This window comes from Urocitellus parryii, chromosome 6 (assembly GCF_045843805.1).
Source record: "Urocitellus parryii isolate mUroPar1 chromosome 6, mUroPar1.hap1, whole genome shotgun sequence".
Taxonomy (NCBI): domain Eukaryota; kingdom Metazoa; phylum Chordata; class Mammalia; order Rodentia; family Sciuridae; genus Urocitellus; species Urocitellus parryii.
Genome location: NC_135536.1, coordinates 134,415,372 through 134,431,997, shown reverse-complemented (window position 1 = coordinate 134,431,997; position 16,626 = coordinate 134,415,372). Strand labels below are relative to the sequence as shown.

Genomic DNA, 16,626 nt, shown 5'->3' with positions numbered 1-16,626 from the left:
AGATCAAAATAAACATACAGCATTTCATTGTATGAGAGAATTTTTCAAATTTCCACAATCACCCCAATTCTGTCACATGAATGTTTGAAAAGCCATCCTTTTGTAAAAGAAATTTACATTTATCAATATTAGTAAACAAGGTATTCAAACGGAGGCATTCCTATCGGATATTCCACTTTCTACTTAGGAGGGATCTTTCCACAGGAAGACTGGGGCAAGGGAAAGGGTAGGGGTTAAGCAGGAACTGGTGGCTCTAACCAGTTTTTCTGCATAACAGGAAAACAGTTGCTTGCTGTGCATATCTTTCCTCCCCTGAAACTTTCATACCACCTTCCTTCCCCCTGGAGCACAAACCCTCATCCACAGGAGCGCCTCATAGGGTTCAGTCATCTTGTATTTTCAGGATTCCCTGTCTCAGGCAAAAAATACGATTTGTAGGTTCTTCCTGTTGTACCTATTTTCAGTTTTTTCCACACGTATACTTACTGAAGCTCCAGAAGGAAAAGAGTAAATTTAAGTCTTCCCTACACGAGTGAAATTACAAAAGAATAAATGAAAAAGTAGTGCACAGAAAGTAAATAGAGCCCATCGGTGTACTTTTGTGATCTCACTCAATCTCCGTAATTCTGGAGGAGGCAGTGGCTGCTGCTCTCACTCTGCAGATGTGGGTGTACACTGTAATTCACTCGGCCTTGGGTGGAACGAGGCTGGCTCACAGAAACACCATCTCCACTCTAGCAGCAAGGCGGGTTGGAACCGGGAGCTGAAGCACGCTCCGCCGGGTTCTCTTTAAAACTGCCCTCCCACCCGGCGGCTCGGACACGCCCTCTCCGCGAGCTCCCGCCCTTCGACTCGCGAACACCTACCGCATCTGGGCAGGCTCAACCAATCAGAAGAGGTCATAGGCGGGCGCTGCATCCAGCGAGCCAATGGGCGGGCAGCCGTAGCCGGACTTGCCCGGGCATGCGGGAGCTGCTAGCTGCCTGGGCGCCACGTGCTCGCCGGAAGAGACGTCCGCGGTTTCAGGTGAGCACTAGGACCCTGGTCAGCGTTGCCGGTTCGGGCGGGCTGGCGCGGCGTGTCCAGGGCCGCTGGCGGTCGCGGTGGGGTAGGGGCGCCTAGCCTCCGCCGACCACACGCTTCGGGCGGGCAGGTACGGGGGCCGGGCCTGGGTACCGCCTCCCTCATCCCGGCTCGGCCTGGACGCCGCGGCCAGTAAGTGCCCAACGCCCGAGCCCTTCCCGGTAAGGCCGGGCCTCCCTCGCGTCTTGCCGAGGAGAACGCCCAGCGGGCGGCGAGGTCGTGTGGTGTTTCTTTCGCCTTGTTTTTCTTGATCCCGAGAATTTTGTAGTAATGCGAGGAACCTTAGTGAGCCAGGCTTTCTCAAATTTGGCGATTTTGGGAATCATAGCTTGGGGGGTGGGGTCAGGCGGTTTTAAAAAACAGATTCTCGGTCCCTGGTCACCAAAGGGCAGTTCAGACTGGGTGGGAATAGGCCTGAGAATCGGCAGCGTAACAAACCTCATGTTTCGAGTAATTAACTGTCTTTCCGAAGCCTTAACCTAGTAAGAAGCCCTGGGTTTGCTCGCTCCTTCCTGATCTGCCCGCTGATGATTCTGACTCTGGTTCCTGTGGGGCCTGTACTAAGAGGACTCTGCGCTGAGGCCCTTCCCTTAGACTTGGGACTCCTAATCGGAGAGCCAGGTGTCTGCGCTGACTCTCAGAGCCCTGGATCCAGGTTGGAAAACGAATTTGTATTTGTCTTTGCTGAAGGATTGTGCCATTTGAGCGAAACTTATCCTCAGCTATAAACATCTGGGGTCCCAAGATGTGCCCATGATAATTGTTGGTTGTGACGTGTCATCAAGACCAGGATATATGGAAAAGGACTGTTATTTTCTCTTGGAACAAGGCCATAGAGACCTTTTCTTAGGGAATCGAATTTTGACTTCTTTAAAACCTTGCCAGCAGGATCAAGAAAGCTACTCACTCTAACCACGGTCTCAGCTCCTGACCCACAGAGCTTTCAACCCCAAGTAGAGGAGGGGAAAGCTCCTCACTTCCACCCAGAAGTCAGTTACTGGTGTAGGTCTCATTAGGCCAGGTTTTCTTGCATTGCCAGGCTAAGGAAAATTGAGGTTCTGAATTCTAAGGTGTGTTTTGTCAGTATGAGGGAGTTGCTTACAGTTAAAAGCCTTTTTTTTTTTTTTTTTTTTTTTTTTTAAAGGAGAGCGCTTCTTGTGGAAGCCATGAACAGCTGAGGATAGATGAGTCAGGATGGGGTCACCAAGCCTCGCCCTGGCTTAGGTGCCAGGAATCCTCATGCAAATGCAGGCATCAGCAAACTTGGCACTTCACTTCACTTCCTGCCCCCTTCCCATTTCTTTAAACCTTTGCTCTTAATCAATCCAGGCTTGTTTTTCCTGTAAGGCAGGTGTGTTTCTTTCCCCCCTCTCTCTAAAACCCTCAGTGGTTCCCCATCAATTTTTTATTAAGCCCAAACTTGTACTCACTCTCCAGGAACAGTTCTCTTGCCATCCCCACTCACTTTTCTCCTGGCTGTCTACCTCCTGGCTTTTTAGTTGTTGCACTGAACCCTTTGCCCTCCCTCAGTGGGTGTGCTTTGGCTCTGGGCCTTGTGCCTGTGATTTCTCTTTCTGAATGTCCTTCCATTCCTGAGTTCCCTGGATGACTTGTCTAAAACACTGCAGAGTGTCCCCTCCACTGCCAGGCATTCCCTACTCCAGGTCTTCTGCTTGTTTTGTGCTTGCCTAAGCTACCAGGTACCCTTCCTTTTCAACTCATCACTCCCATCCTGAGCATGCCCTTATAACTTTTGAACTCTCTCTATCCCTACCAAGCCACGAATTCCCTAGAGGTGATTGTGTCCTAGGGAACTTAGTCACCTCCAGCTCTCTAGTCCCCACAGTCTGGCTAATAGTAGGCCCAGCTTGAGCTTCCTTCAAGGAAGCTTCTGAAGATGGTGGCCTATAACAAGCCAGGTTTCAGGCTGACTTGTTAGAGAAGAGACAGAGACAAACCGGGCTCTGTCCCTACCTTCAGAGAGCCCTGAGGTAGACCATGTAACTTACTGAGGTGTAAAGTAATTTCCCCATGCAGCCAGGCAGGGCACAGGGTGAATTTTTTTGCTCCTCAACTAGACAGTTAATGCTGTGGGTCAGGGATACTGAGCAACATTTCAGTAACTTTTCTAGGTGCCTCTGGGGCTCTTTCATTCCCTTAACCAGCAGAAAACAACCTGGGGACACCAGCCTGGGGTAGGGATGCTTTGTGGAAGGGCCACCAAAGTTGGAGGCAGAAGATAAAATAGTAAAAAGGAGTAGTGCACTCAGCTACCACCATTTATGCTTTACACTTCAGTGGCATCAAGTGGCTGGTGGGTCCCTCAACCTCACCTGTGGGCTACTCCATTGTCAAGCCTTTGCCCTCCACTTAGTCCTCTCCCTTCTACTTGGAGGGTTACTACTGTTCATCACATGGATATAACCTCTTCCAGGAAGCCATCCATGGATCCTCCTTCTGCCTGTTGTCAGTTTTATAAAGATCCAGGTTAAATCCTGTTGTGCCTTGTTCACAGTATAATTGTCAGTGATCAAAAAGTTTCAGATTTTGGATTTTGCATTAGGGATGCTCAACTTGAATACTTTTTTATGAATTTTATTTCCCTATAACTGGACCTCTAAAATTCTTTTTTTTTTTTTTTTAAAGAGAGAGTGAGAGAGGAGAGAGAGAGAGAATTTTTAATATTTATTTTTTAGTTCTCGGCGGACACAACATCTTTGTTGGTATGTGGTGCTGAGGATCGAACCCGGGCCGCACGCATGCCAGGCGAGCGCGCTACCGCTTGAGCCACATCCCCAGCCCCCACTAAAATTCTTGGGTAAAATAATATGGAGGTGAGCTGTGTGGCTTGAGGTTGAGAATATAGGTTTGGGATTCTCATTAGTCTGTATGTCTTACTAAATTCCTTAACCTTTATGCTTCAGGTTTTGTTTTTTATTTCCTATAAAACAAGGGTAATAATACTTTGCCCAGTCATTGGAGAGATGGAGCGAGTCCATGCAGTACTTAGAGCAGTGATTTGCACCTGGTATTTGTTTACATAAGAGTACAGTTTTTAATAAAGTAGGTCCTGGACTTGATGAGGTACCTTGAGCTCTCCACTCTAGGGCAGCTCAGCTATGCAGCACTGCAGGGTAGAAGAACTGCGTGGTACACTCCTCACACACCTCCTCTGCTTATGTGTTCTCCAGGCTGCCACCCGATTGAAAGATTGCTTCCCAGGCTTCCCTTGCCCTGAGCTCAGAGCTGACTGGCATGGTACCTGAGGAAGCCCCTGAGTCTGCTCAGTGCCCATGCTTGTCCCTTACCTACCCCAGTGCCAGGGATGTGGTTCGAAGAAGGCACAAGAGGAGGAGCCGACAGCACCAACGCTTCATGGCCCGGAAGGCCTTGCTACAGGAGCAGGGGCTGCTGACCATGCCACCGGAACAAGGCTCCTCCCTGCTGCCCGCCCCTTTGGAGGTGCCGTCAGGTGCTGAAGCTGCTGGCAGTGGGAGGCAGCATCCCAGGGCTGAATTTGGCAGTGGTGGCCCATATAGCAAAAGGCTCACCTCCAGGGAAGCTTCAGGGCCCTTGCCCAGCAAGTGTGTAGCTATTGACTGTGAGATGGTGGGCACAGGACCTCGAGGGCGGGTGAGTGAGCTTGCCCGCTGCTCTGTGGTGAGTTACCATGGTGACGTCCTCTATGACAAGTACATTCGGCCTGAGATGCCCATCGTTGACTACCGCACTCGCTGGAGCGGCATCACTCGGCAGCACATGCGCAAGGCCATCCCCTTCCAGGTGGCCCAGAAAGAGGTGAGGATAGGGTGGGGGGTTTGTGGGTCTGTGCAAAGAGTTGGGCAGAGCAGCCCTGACTTTGAGTTACCACTTTGCCTCTGGTTGTGAGAGACCTTGAAAAAATCACCTCACTTTTCCAAATAGTAGGTTCCTTTTCCATTGAATAGGGTAAGTGAAAAATTCTGACTCTGCCTCCAGAAAGGATTGGGGGTTGGTGTTTGTGGGATGGCTGTGGGGATGGTGGCTACATAAGCAACTTCCATGTTGAATTTTGCTGTTATTTTTATTTGTTTATTTATTTGGTATTAGAGATTGAATCCAGAGGTGCTCTACCACTAAGCTATACTTACAGCCCTTTTCTATTTTTTATTTCAAGATAGGTCTCTCTAAGTTGCCCAGGCTGGCCTCACCCTTGCTATCCTCTGGCCACAACCTCCCAAGTCACTAGAATTTTAGGTGTGCACCACTGTGCCTTTCTTGAATTCTGTTATGAGAGTGCTATGTGCCTGTGTAAAATTATCAAGGCCCGCAGTTCTATTGCCTTAGGTGTTGATATTCTGACATACTTCCTCATGTTAGTTTTTAAGTGCTTTGAACAAAATTGATTAGTTTTGGGACCACTCTAACAGGAATTATCAGATACATTTGACCATAGGAAATAGCTAAAGCCTTATTAACAATCTAGATCCTTGCCACCTGGTTCCTCCATGAAGATTCTGATTTAGGATGTCTCAAATCTAGGGAGGGCTCCAATGTGCATTTCTACAAACAATCATACTAAGGAAACCTGTGTCGTAAAAATCATAGCATCTCTGGGGAAATGGTGTTGCTATACAATATTCAAAAGAACTGGCCAGCAATATCACAGAAATGTAAGCGAAATCTAATAATAAATGATAACACAGTTTTGCACATGTTAAATGGTTAAGAAATGCATAACGCACCAATAAGTTGGGAACTTTATCTTGACAGAGACCTGAAGTTTTGCTTATGGAAACAGGTGTCAGGAGGGTTGCTGTTTGGGTTAATTGTAAGTTGGTGTGTGGAAGAAGAGTTTTCTCAGAAAGTGCTACAAGAAAGTGAGGCTGGTGGCACACGTCCATAATCCCTGAAACTCTGAAGGCTGAGGTAGGAGGATCAAAAGCTTAAAGCCAGCCTAGGCAACTTAGCAAGACCCTTTCTCATAAAAAGGGCAGGGATGTAGCTCAGTGGTAGAGCACCCCTGGGTTCAGGCTGCAATACCATGCACATACACACACAAAAAAACTGGTACAAATAGAAATAGATTTGAAGAGGTATGGAACATCACACAAGTGAACAAAGTTGCTGATAGCTATTTGAGGTTTGCATATATTGTGCCTTTATACTGATCCAGTTCAGCTGACTAGTTTTTCCTGCTTTTATTTAGTGTTTCTCAAGGATAAAATTAGGCATAAGCCAAGGTGAAATTCACATTCTTAGGCTGTGCTCTATTACATCAATAATATAATTGATATATTTGATAGATTGATCTAATATAAGAACAAATTTAGGCTGCGCAAGGTGGCACTCACCTATAATCCCAGCAGCTTGGGAGGCTGAGGCAGGAGGATTTCGAATTCAAAGCCAGCCTCAGCAAAAGTGAGGCACTAAACAACTAAGTGAGACCTTGTTTCTAAATAAAATACAAAATAGGGCTGGGGATGTGGCTTGGTAGTCGAGTGCCCCTGAGTTCAATTCCTGGTATCTCCCCCAAAATAATGAATTTGCATTTTTTAAAAACAAGCATTACAACTGCTATTTAATGATTCTGGGTTATTTGAATTAGGCAGGTTTGGAAAATATTGGTATACTTCATCTTTGTCTTCCTTTTCCATACATTTATGGCCCAAATGTTTCTTTGAAAAGATTATTATTTATCAGTCAGGTGGAGCAGGAATAGAAGCAGTAGGAAGGTAGATTTATGGCCACAGGTGGTGGCACAAACCTATAATCCCAGTGTCTTGGGAGGCTAAGGAATGAGAATTCCAAATTTGAGATAACTTAAGTAACTTTATGAGATCCTCAGCAACTTAGTGAGACCCTGTCTCAAAATAAATAAAAAGGGCTAGGGATGTAGCCAGTGGTAAAACTCCTATGGGTTCAGTTCTCAGTACCTTAAAAATAAAAAAGGAAGATAGACCTGTGATGAGCCTTCTAGCTCCTTGGTCCCTTCCATTTACTCAGGAGCAGAACCGCTTTCTGTCCAGACTGAGCTAGCCTGGGGTGGACTTGATATCATTTTATGACTGGTGGTTGGGTGGAGGTTATGCTGTGAGACTAGTGTGGTAATGCACCCCACCATAAAGTCTAAGTGTGTCTTATCCATCTGCCACGAAAGTAGTTTATTGCCAGCAGAGTTAGACCTTGGGAGACAAGCAGCTGGTGATAAGGAGACCCCAGGCCCATGACCCTGGACACAGCCTCCCTGGGTGTGAGGAGATTTTTGACCAGGGAGGAAAGAAGCACACTCTGCCCTTTGCAGGTAGCCAGAGCTGCAAAGGAAAGCAGGTGTAGAGGGTGAGAAGGAAGTTAGTGCACAGAGAGGCAAGGTGACAATATCCTGAAAAAAAGGACTGTGTTCTTTAATACTCACAAGAGTTTCCATTTATGGTATGTCTGCTTGTGCGAGATACTGTTATGTTGAATTCACCCAAATAATGCTATTTTTGTTTTTGTTGTTGTTTTGGGTACCAGGGATTGAACTCAGGCACTCGACCACTGAGCCATATCCCATGCCCTATTTTGTATTCTATTTAGAGACAGGGGTCTCACTGAATTGTTTAGTGCCTCACTTATTGCTGAGACTGGCTTTAAACATCATGATCCTCCTGCCTCAGCCTTCCAAGCTGCTGGGATTACAAGCATGTGCCACCACACCCTGCCAAATAACAGGTCTTTAGTGATCAATAATTAATAATAAATAAATGGAATGCTTTCATCAAAGCATTACTAGTCAAATCAAGTAGGGTCCCTGTACTCCTGGGAATTACAGGGAGAAAGAGGTGGTTAGATCATCTTGAGAGCTAAATATGTGATTAGAAAATGTGTCCCCTGAAGGAGAGAATAGTGGTAGTGGGAAATCATGGGAAGGCCTCCTGAGGACGGCATTGAAGCTGAGATTTGCAGCCTGAGACAAGTTGGGGAGGAGCCAGGTGGGGTGAGAAGGCTGATGGTGAAGTCTTTAGGTGGAGAGCAAAGCCTGTGCCAGCAGTGAAGAGTTGCTTGTAGTTGGAGACTAGAAGACTTGACCCCTCCATGACTCCCCATAATCCTGACAACCACCCCATGGAATGCTATTGGTAGTGTTCCCCTTGTACAGTGCAGAGAACTGAAGTGTACCACTAATTTACTCAGAAGAAGGGCCTGGTTTCAAACTTGGGGTAGCATGGTCTCCCTCTTCTGTACTGCCTCCCTCCAAATGCTGCGGTCCATGCACATGTTGTTGAGGGGCCCTCCAGGGTATGTCTGCTACTAGCCTGACAGTGGGGCCTTCATGCCTCCTCTCTCCATTTACAGATCCTTAAGCTCCTGAAGGGCAAGGTGGTAGTGGGCCACGCGCTGCACAATGACTTCCAGGCCCTCAAGTACGTCCACCCTCGGAGCCAGACCCGTGATACCACTTATGTCCCAAACCTGCTCATTCAGCCTGACCTCCACACCCGAGCCAGAGTCTCTCTTAAGGACCTGGCCCTGCAGTTGCTGCATAAGAAGATCCAGGTGTGTGGTACAGGGGTGGTTGGGAGGGAGCAAGGCCCACTTGGCCTCCATGGCTGCCGGGCCACAGGGGTACCTTGCCATTCTTCCTTCTCCCCAGGTCATGTTGCATGAAGCATGGGTCTCCCACTTACACAGGCTGCCCTCGTGTTTCTACAACCTTTCCCAGTGTCACTATGATAGCCACATTCTTCCAGATCTCTTCCAGGTCTGTCCCCTACCCAAGTCCTGGCTCTGTCCTTGTATCCCCATAGGTTGCTCTCTTTTCTCCTACTATCAGACATAGAACCTTTGATCTGGGGTCTGGTAACTCTTGCTCCCACTGTGCTTCATATTCATTATCCATCTGGTCTTATAGCACTTGAATCAGACTTTTTACCATGTCTTATATTCATGGAAAACAGGCTTGGAGAAGCTAGGTGGCCTGTGATAGGCAGCTAAGGTTCCAACTCTTCTCTGAACACATTCTGGGGTATGTGTTCTTGGATCCCTACAAAAAGCCCTGGGAGTGGGCATTGCTTCTCAGGCCTGTGTCACCATGCATTGATGTAGTGGTTCTCATCCACAGGTGGGCCAGCATGGGCACTCATCCGTGGAAGATGCCACAACAGCCATGGAGCTGTACCGGCTGGTGGAGGCGCAGTGGGAACAGCAGGCGGCCAGTAGCTTCTGGGCCCATCCTGAGGACAGAGAGCCTGATAGCAGCACTGACATGGAGCAGTATATGGAGGACCAATACTGGCCTGATGACCTGGCCCAGGACACCACAGGAGGCACCGGGGGAGTACAGGATGGAAGGGAATGAGACAAAGGAGTGTGGTGGGTGGGAAGTAGGGTTCAGGGCAGCACTGGGCTGTCCATCCTGGGCAGGACTGGCAGGATGCAGCCTACCTGTCCCAAGGTCACAGCAGCTAGGATCTTTGTCCTCTACACCCTCCGCCTACAGAACAGCCCTCTGTCCCTAAGGGCTGTTGTAGTTCTTTCTCCTGACTCCTGTGATTTTCTGATGGCACTTTATAGATTCCATGGAAATGGCAGGTGGACTGTCACTGGCTTTCTCTATCTCCATGTGTCCTGGACCATGCTGTGCTAGCTACAGGGATAACATCTCCCTGGGGTGGGGGTGGGGTGGGGAGATGGGGTTCAGTCCCCGGAGTTCCCTTATGTTAATTTATGTGACAAAATTTTATTTAGTTTTTGTTGCTGCCTCTTCCTCCATAGTCATGTTCAGATTCAGAATAAATATGTTCTGAAGTTAAAAGAATTAAGGCCTCTAAAGGGGACATTTCTTCTCATTTCTGAGTTGGAACCCTGGTTACAGCCATTGTAAGAAGTTTTATGTCCCATGGTGCCTGTCCCCTGCCTTTTAGGCTGCAGTAGAATAGGAGAGCCCACAGCCTCCCTTGGCCCCTTCACAAGCGTGACATCAGAATCACAGGTCACAGCTCACAAGGGAGAGCAGAGAAGCTTTGGATAAGAACTGGCATATTTATTTATTATCCCAAATCAGGAATTCTTTGCCCATCCAGCACTAGGCTCCTTTACACAAAGCCTGAGAAACAGTATGGTTTAATTTTGCCCCCCCTACCCCCTGAGGAGTTGTGTCTGCCCTTACATAGAGCAAGTGCCAGCCTTGGAAACAGTCTACATAGTTGCTGGGGCAGGTATGGCAGCTATAAAGTGTCCCTGTACCTGGTGCCTTTCAGCTTTATAATTAACAGTTACACTGTGGTTTGGGAGGGGGGTTAATTCCTATAAAAATGTTTTCTGAGGGGAAATTTTGGGTTACTAGGACAACCAAGGGCTCAGGTGACACAGACCTCCAAACTCCATCTTTATTGCCACTTACAGTCCCCATCTTTACTGCCACTTAGCTTTGAGACTTCAGACAAGCCTGTGACTTTACCCTTGAACCTGTTTCCTCATCTGTAAAATGGGCAGAGTGATAAAGCCTACGGGTGGTTAGGAGGATTCATTGTTAGGTGCCTTGCACATGTCCTGAGTGAATGGTCTACTTATTGTTCATTCAGGACAATGCCTAGACACTGAATCCTAGATGGAACAGTAGTGGCTCAGAGAGAACTGTCTTTGCTTGCCTGATCCAGCAGGTGGGGCCTGGGCCCATGCAGGCTGGGATGAGGACAGGGCATGGAGCTTCAGTGTATCTTGTCTAATGCTATCAATTGCTGGTTTCTTGTCAGCATCCTGTCACTGTGTGCAGGAAGTGATGACAGAGCAAGGCAACACAGGGTCAGGGAGAGAGGGACACTACTGAAACCACACCACCCACTCGTCAGCCGAGGCTTCACTGCACAAACCCAGGTCAGAGACTGCGGTCACCAGCTCCTCCCTATCAGCAGAGGAGGAAGCTGGCCAGCCACCTCTAGGACTGACATCTGAATTCTTTGAAAACCTTGCTAAACACACAGCTAAATAGCATTTTAAATTGGTTTGTGGATTGAAGGAAAATGGAGCTATTATAGTGGGGAAATGTATTGTTGAAAATTGTTTTGTTGTAGAACCATTTGTTCTAGAATAAAACACAATTGGAAAAGTGGGTGAAATGGTTCTTTCCATCAATTCTCAACCTAGGGTGGTTGGGGATTTGGGGTGGGCACTAGACTTTGCTGAGTGCTTGTTCTCAAAGAAGGACATCTTTCAAGATGATGCACTGGAATGTAGCAGAAAATTTTTAGAGCTAAAGAACTTAAAATTTTATTTTATAGCTGCCCTGTTTAGAGCACAAGTTTAATTTCTCACTGAAACTATGTACTTACTTTAAAATATTTTTAATTGATAAAATATACTTAAAATTTACTATCTTAACCAGTTTTAAGTGTACGGTTAAATAGTGTTAAATACATACACATTGTTGTGCAATAGATCTCCAGAACTTTTTTCCTGTTGCAAAACAAAGTCTCCCCATTAAGTAGTTACTCCCATTCCCACCCCCACAACCTCTGGCAACCACCACCCTACATTCTGTTTCTCTGAATTTGACTAGATATTTCTCATAAGGGGAATCATACAATATTTGTCTTTGTCACTGGATTATTTCACTTAGCATAATACTCAAGGAAAAGGTTTATCCATGTTATAGCATACATCAGAATTTCTAAGGTTGAATAATTTGCACATACCATGTTAATCCATTTATCTGTCCGTGAGCGACACTTGTGTTGTTTATCCCTCTTGGCTATTATTGTGAAAATGCCAGCTGTGAACATGAGTGTGTAAATATCCCTTTGCTATCCTCTTAAATTTTTTTGGACATACACCCAGTAGGGAAATTGCTGAATCTTGTGGTAATTTTTTAATTCAGTGGCTGAGCCATTTTACATTCTCACCCAACAGGGTTTCATTTCTCTACATGTTTGTCAGCACCTGTTGTTTTTGTTTTATTTTTTAAATAATAGTTGTTCTAATGAGTGTGAGATGGTAGGGTTTTATATTTTGTGATGTTGAGTGCTTATTTGTACATAGTTCATTTAAAAAATTTTTTTTGATCATAGGTAGACATAATACCTTTATTCTATTTATTTTTATGTGGTGCTGAGGATCGAACCCAGTGCTTCACACATGCTAGGCAAGCGCTCTACCACTGAGCCACAACCATAGCCCCACACAGTTAGTTTTTAACTCACTTCATCTTTTTTTTTTCATATGGTGCTAGGGGTTGAACTCAGGCCTTGGGCATGCTAGGCAAGCACTCTGCCAACTGAGCTATATTCCCAACTCTCTGTTTTGGCCCAGTCTTAGATATTAAGTTGAACCACATGATTTTGATTATTGCTGAAGTTTTCATTTCATGTGACTCAACCTATAATATATAGTTTAGATATCCATGTGCACATTTTAGAGGTACATGTTCAGCCAGGTTGGAGAGGGCAGAGCTGCCTCTAGGGAAAAGTGCCTCTGACCCTCCATTGTGAATTTTCTTAGCCTATTTTGTTACTATAACAAAATACCCAAGTCTTTATAAAAAGAGGTTTATTTAGTTGAGTTATGGAGATTCAAGATTTTGTCATTGGCATCTGATTAGCTTTGTGGAGAGCCTCATGACAGATGGTAGCACCATGGCAGGATTGCCTGTAGAATGGATCACATGGTAAGACAGGAAGCAGAACAATGAGCTTGAGTTAGGACAGATAAAGCTGGACACCTGTGGAATTTTCAGGAATCATATATTTAATCTACAGTGGTCCAAAAGGGGCTAATGTCTAAAATTTCTGGACCTTGAGGTCTGGAAATTCTTAGATTTATACTCAGTGGGGTGGTTACATGAGGGTGGGTATGTAACAGCTACACTTTGTCCCATATTTTAGATCAGACAGATTTCACAAGTTTTTACCAAGAAAAACAGTAACTTTTGCACAGCAAACTCTTGAGACAGTCTGTCACACCTTTTGTGTACAAACTTGGCATTTACAAGGGAGAGGAAGCTTCAAACCACAATGAACTCTGCATAAATCCTGTTGACATTCTTTGTAAGAATCTTATTGACTAGGGGAGAAGCTTATATGGTACAATTATGATGGGGGTACCTGGTGGCTGCATCTAACCTAGTCTCACGTGACCTTGAATTCCCTAGAAACATTAATCTATTTGTGAAAGAGGTGCTTGCATGGCTGTATTACCACCGGCTAGACTGTACCTCTCTAAGTGCCACCTCAACAGCATTATGCTAGGGACCAAGCTTCCAGCACATGAACTTTTGGGGGACACAAACTACTTCCAAACCATAGTACAAACCATTTGCTTGGCTTGTACCCTGGGGATTCTGAGTGGTAGGAATTGCAGAGAGGGCCACGCAGTGACAGCCTTCTACCTGCTACAATTGTGACAAGTGGGCAGCTGTTCCAAGATGTGTGTTTTGTAAGGCTGACAAGTTTGCTGAGTGACTCACTCTCCTGCTACCTGATCCAACAAGATTTGGGAACATCCACAACAGGGAGCACCCTGACTACTGGGGTTGATGTTTGCCCTTAAAGTGCTGCTAATCACCAGCAGTTGGGTCCAACATCAGAGCACGCAGGACATTTGAACAAAAATTTAGCCTGAGCCAGTTAGAGTTCTAGGTTCTAGGGGCCCAGCAGTGAACCAGAGAGGGCAAATGGAATTAAATGAACAAGTAGAATGCATGGTGTTTCTGGGGGATGCTCATTCTAGTAGAAAAACCAGGAAGAGATTAGGAAGTGCATTTTTAAAAAATATATATTTTTTTAGTTGTAGTTGGACACAATACCTTTATTTTATTTATTTATATGTGATGCTGAGGATCAAACCCAGGGCCTCACATATGCTAGGCGAGTACTATACCAACGGAGTCACAGCCCCAGCCCCATGGAAGTACATTTTTAAATAAGAGATCAGGGATGGTTCCATGAAGAGACCTGCCAGAGAAGAGGTAAGCTAGGCAGATGACCTGGGGGAGGAACTTTCCAGAAGAGGTGACAGCAAATGCCCAGGCCCTGAGAAAGGAGTGTGCCCAAATGAACATACCCTTCTGAAGCAGACCTGATTTTATTGGTTCTTCTAGCCATTCTCACACTGGGGCAGCAACCAGCATCTTTCAAGGAGGTGACAAGACCTGCATGTGGCTTGGGAGGTGTCAACACTTGTATGAACAGCAACCCTGAGAGTGGGTTTAAACCTAGAGGTTGTAGATCAGAGCCTGGTACAAAACGAGATTGGAAAGGGCTCAAGGGGCACTTGAGGGAGGGCCTGAAAACTGCCTGGGAGTTGAGGTATGAGGGTTTTTGAACAGTAGGAAATTCCTAAATTTTTAAGCAGAAAAGAGCTGTGACACAGTACATGAGATTAGACTTTGGAAAACTTGATCAGGTAGGGCTCAAAGGACAATTTAAAGCAGGACCTGAAGATGGAGAATATCCATTTTCAGCAACATGGGAAGATGAGGACTGATGAGTAACACAAGCCCAGAAAAAGAGAAAAAGCCAAACCTGGAGGCCATGTGGGAAAGCACTTGAAGATGCAGATCAGGAGCAAGTTGCACAGACCATGTACAGGACCACTGGGAGAAGAATGTGCTCTGGGACCAGGTGAAGCACAGGTCTGCAGCAGGATGTTGATGTCTTAAGATCACCACTGGCTGCTTGGGGTCTAATGGGAATTTGAAGAAACAAATCTCCAAGAGAATCTTTAGGGGTTTACTGTTTGGGGGAGTTTGGGGGTGTTTTTGTTTTAGGGGGACTCTTATTTTGGTACTGAGGATTAAACCCAGGGCTGCTTTACTGAAAGCAAAATGAAAGAAGAAGAAATGAAGACAGACCTCAACAGATCAGCAATGCTTTATCAAACACTGGAGGGGTACATTTTCAAGAGAGAATATGGCAATGGTTACTGAAAGCACATGAAAGTGAATACAAAAAGAAAATAGAGGCAGACCTCAATGGACCAGCAATGCTTTATTCAGCACCCCAGGGGCACATCTTCAGGGGGAAAATGGCAGAAGGCCACCACGTGGGTTTGCGTTTTATAGGGTCTTAGCAGAGCCTGGTCATGGGAGGAGTTAGTTCCATTTGGTGGCCCTATTTGGCAGCACTGCCAAGTCATGGGAGTTTTTGGTGGTAGGCTTATTTAGGGAGGGGTAGTAGGATAATAAGGGGAACAGTTAGGGAAGTTCCTTGGGGCCTATTGTCCGTGTCCTTCAGTTTCAATAGGGGTCTGAATTTTATAGGGTTTAGTTAGACTGAATCATGGAAGAATGCATCTGTTGGGCAGTCAGGGGGAACAATTGTGAAAGTCAGGAGCCCATTGTTTTCCTTCTCTCCCTGGGACTCATTGTTCTTGTCCCCCCCACACACACCCCTGAGGGTTGTTGTTTTTCATATCCTTCATTTATCACTGAGCTACATTCCCAGCCCTTTTTATTTTTTGTTTTGAGAAAGGGTCTCACTAAATTGCCCGGGCTTGAACTTGTGATCCTTCTGCCTCAGCCACAGGAGTCTCTGGGATTACAGGCTGAGCCACCACAGCTGGCAGGGGTTACTTTTTAAATGCACATTCTTATAAAGTAACAAGAGTTTTGTCTCCTGTTTATGCCGCTTCACTTCTCCCTAAATCAGCATAACAACCTTTATGCCTTTGAAAAGCAGAAAGTCCCCAAACTGAATCCAAGCAAGAGTTGTTCACTCAGATGGGAACCAAAAGTACTTTTTTTGGTTCAGACTTGAATCAACAGCGCAACAAACAGAAACAATGCTGTATCATTGAGACATACTTCCTATTTGGTTTATTTTTGAAGTCTAAGTCAGACATCTGGCTTAGTAAAAAAAAAAAAAAAAAAAAAAAAAAAAAAACACCATGAAACTAGGGAAGTCCCCTTACAAATCACAAATCTTTGTGAAAATGAGGGCAACCAGATCAGACTGATGGGTGTTTATTCTGTATAGATGTGAGGTAGGAGGTGAGCATGGTGGCTCTAATAAGTCACACCATAGTGTATGGTGCAATGCGTGTGTTTCTCATGGAAAACTGAGTCTGACGTTGGGTGCAGTGGTGCACACCTGTAATCCCAGGCACTCTGGAGGCTGAGGCAAGGAGGCTTGCAAGTTTGAATACAGCCTCAACAATTTAGCAAGACCCTGTCTCAAAATAAAATAAAAAATAAACCAAGGGCTGGGCATGTAACTCAGTGGTAAAGCACCCCTGGGATCAATCTCTAGTACCGCAAAGAAACAAGCAAAAAAAACCAAAACAAACTGAGTTTTGGACCCAGTTGTAGCTCATTCATTTATTCAGTAAATACACAGTGCTCTTTACATGCCAGGCACTCCTGTAAGAATTAGATGTTCTGGCCTGGATGAGTGTGGCTCCAAAGAAGCATGGCTGGGCTGGTGGTACTCCCTCGATGCCTGCTTCTAGTCCTCAAACAACATCAACCCAGCTGAAGACAGAGCCCACCGAGGGTGGACAGAAGCACCCCTGAACCAATGGAGTCCCAATGCTGCTTCCCTGGTCGGGGGTGGGGACTAGCCCCTTTCCACCCCTACCTCCTCCCACCCT

The 16,626-nt window shown here is 46.0% G+C and overlaps 1 protein-coding gene across 6 annotated transcripts; it reads left to right on the top strand.

The window, feature by feature from the left end:
- Nucleotides 1–959: 959 nt before the first annotated feature.
- Nucleotides 960–11,144, top strand: Aen (apoptosis enhancing nuclease). 6 transcript variants are annotated; one of them, XM_026388209.2, is made up of 5 exons: nucleotides 960–1,026; nucleotides 4,275–4,881; nucleotides 8,401–8,601; nucleotides 8,699–8,806; nucleotides 9,167–11,144. In XM_026388209.2, exons 2-5 carry the CDS (start codon nucleotides 4,339–4,341, stop codon nucleotides 9,401–9,403), a joined length of 1,089 nt encoding a protein of 362 aa, XP_026243994.1. In that variant the 5' UTR covers nucleotides 960–1,026; nucleotides 4,275–4,338; the 3' UTR covers nucleotides 9,404–11,144. The 6 variants fall into 6 exon arrangements, with proteins under 6 accessions (XP_026243994.1, XP_026243995.1, XP_026243992.1 ...); XM_026388210.2 differs by lacking the exon at nucleotides 960–1,026 and adding an exon at nucleotides 1,046–1,153; XM_026388207.2 differs by lacking the exon at nucleotides 960–1,026 and adding an exon at nucleotides 1,046–1,215.
- The last annotated feature ends 5,482 nt before the right edge of the window (nucleotides 11,145–16,626 follow it).

Bases quoted from the DNA above. Each gene is read 5' to 3' on its own strand.
- Aen (XM_026388209.2), top strand. From the start codon at position 4,339: ATGGTACCTGAGGAAGCCCCTGAGTCTGCTCAGTGCCCATGCTTGTCC. The intron at 8,602-8,698 runs GTGTGTGGTACA...CCTTCTCCCCAG, and splicing joins TGCTGCATAAGAAGATCCAG to GTCATGTTGCATGAAGCATG. The intron at 8,807-9,166 runs GTCTGTCCCCTA...TCTCATCCACAG, and splicing joins TTCTTCCAGATCTCTTCCAG to GTGGGCCAGCATGGGCACTC.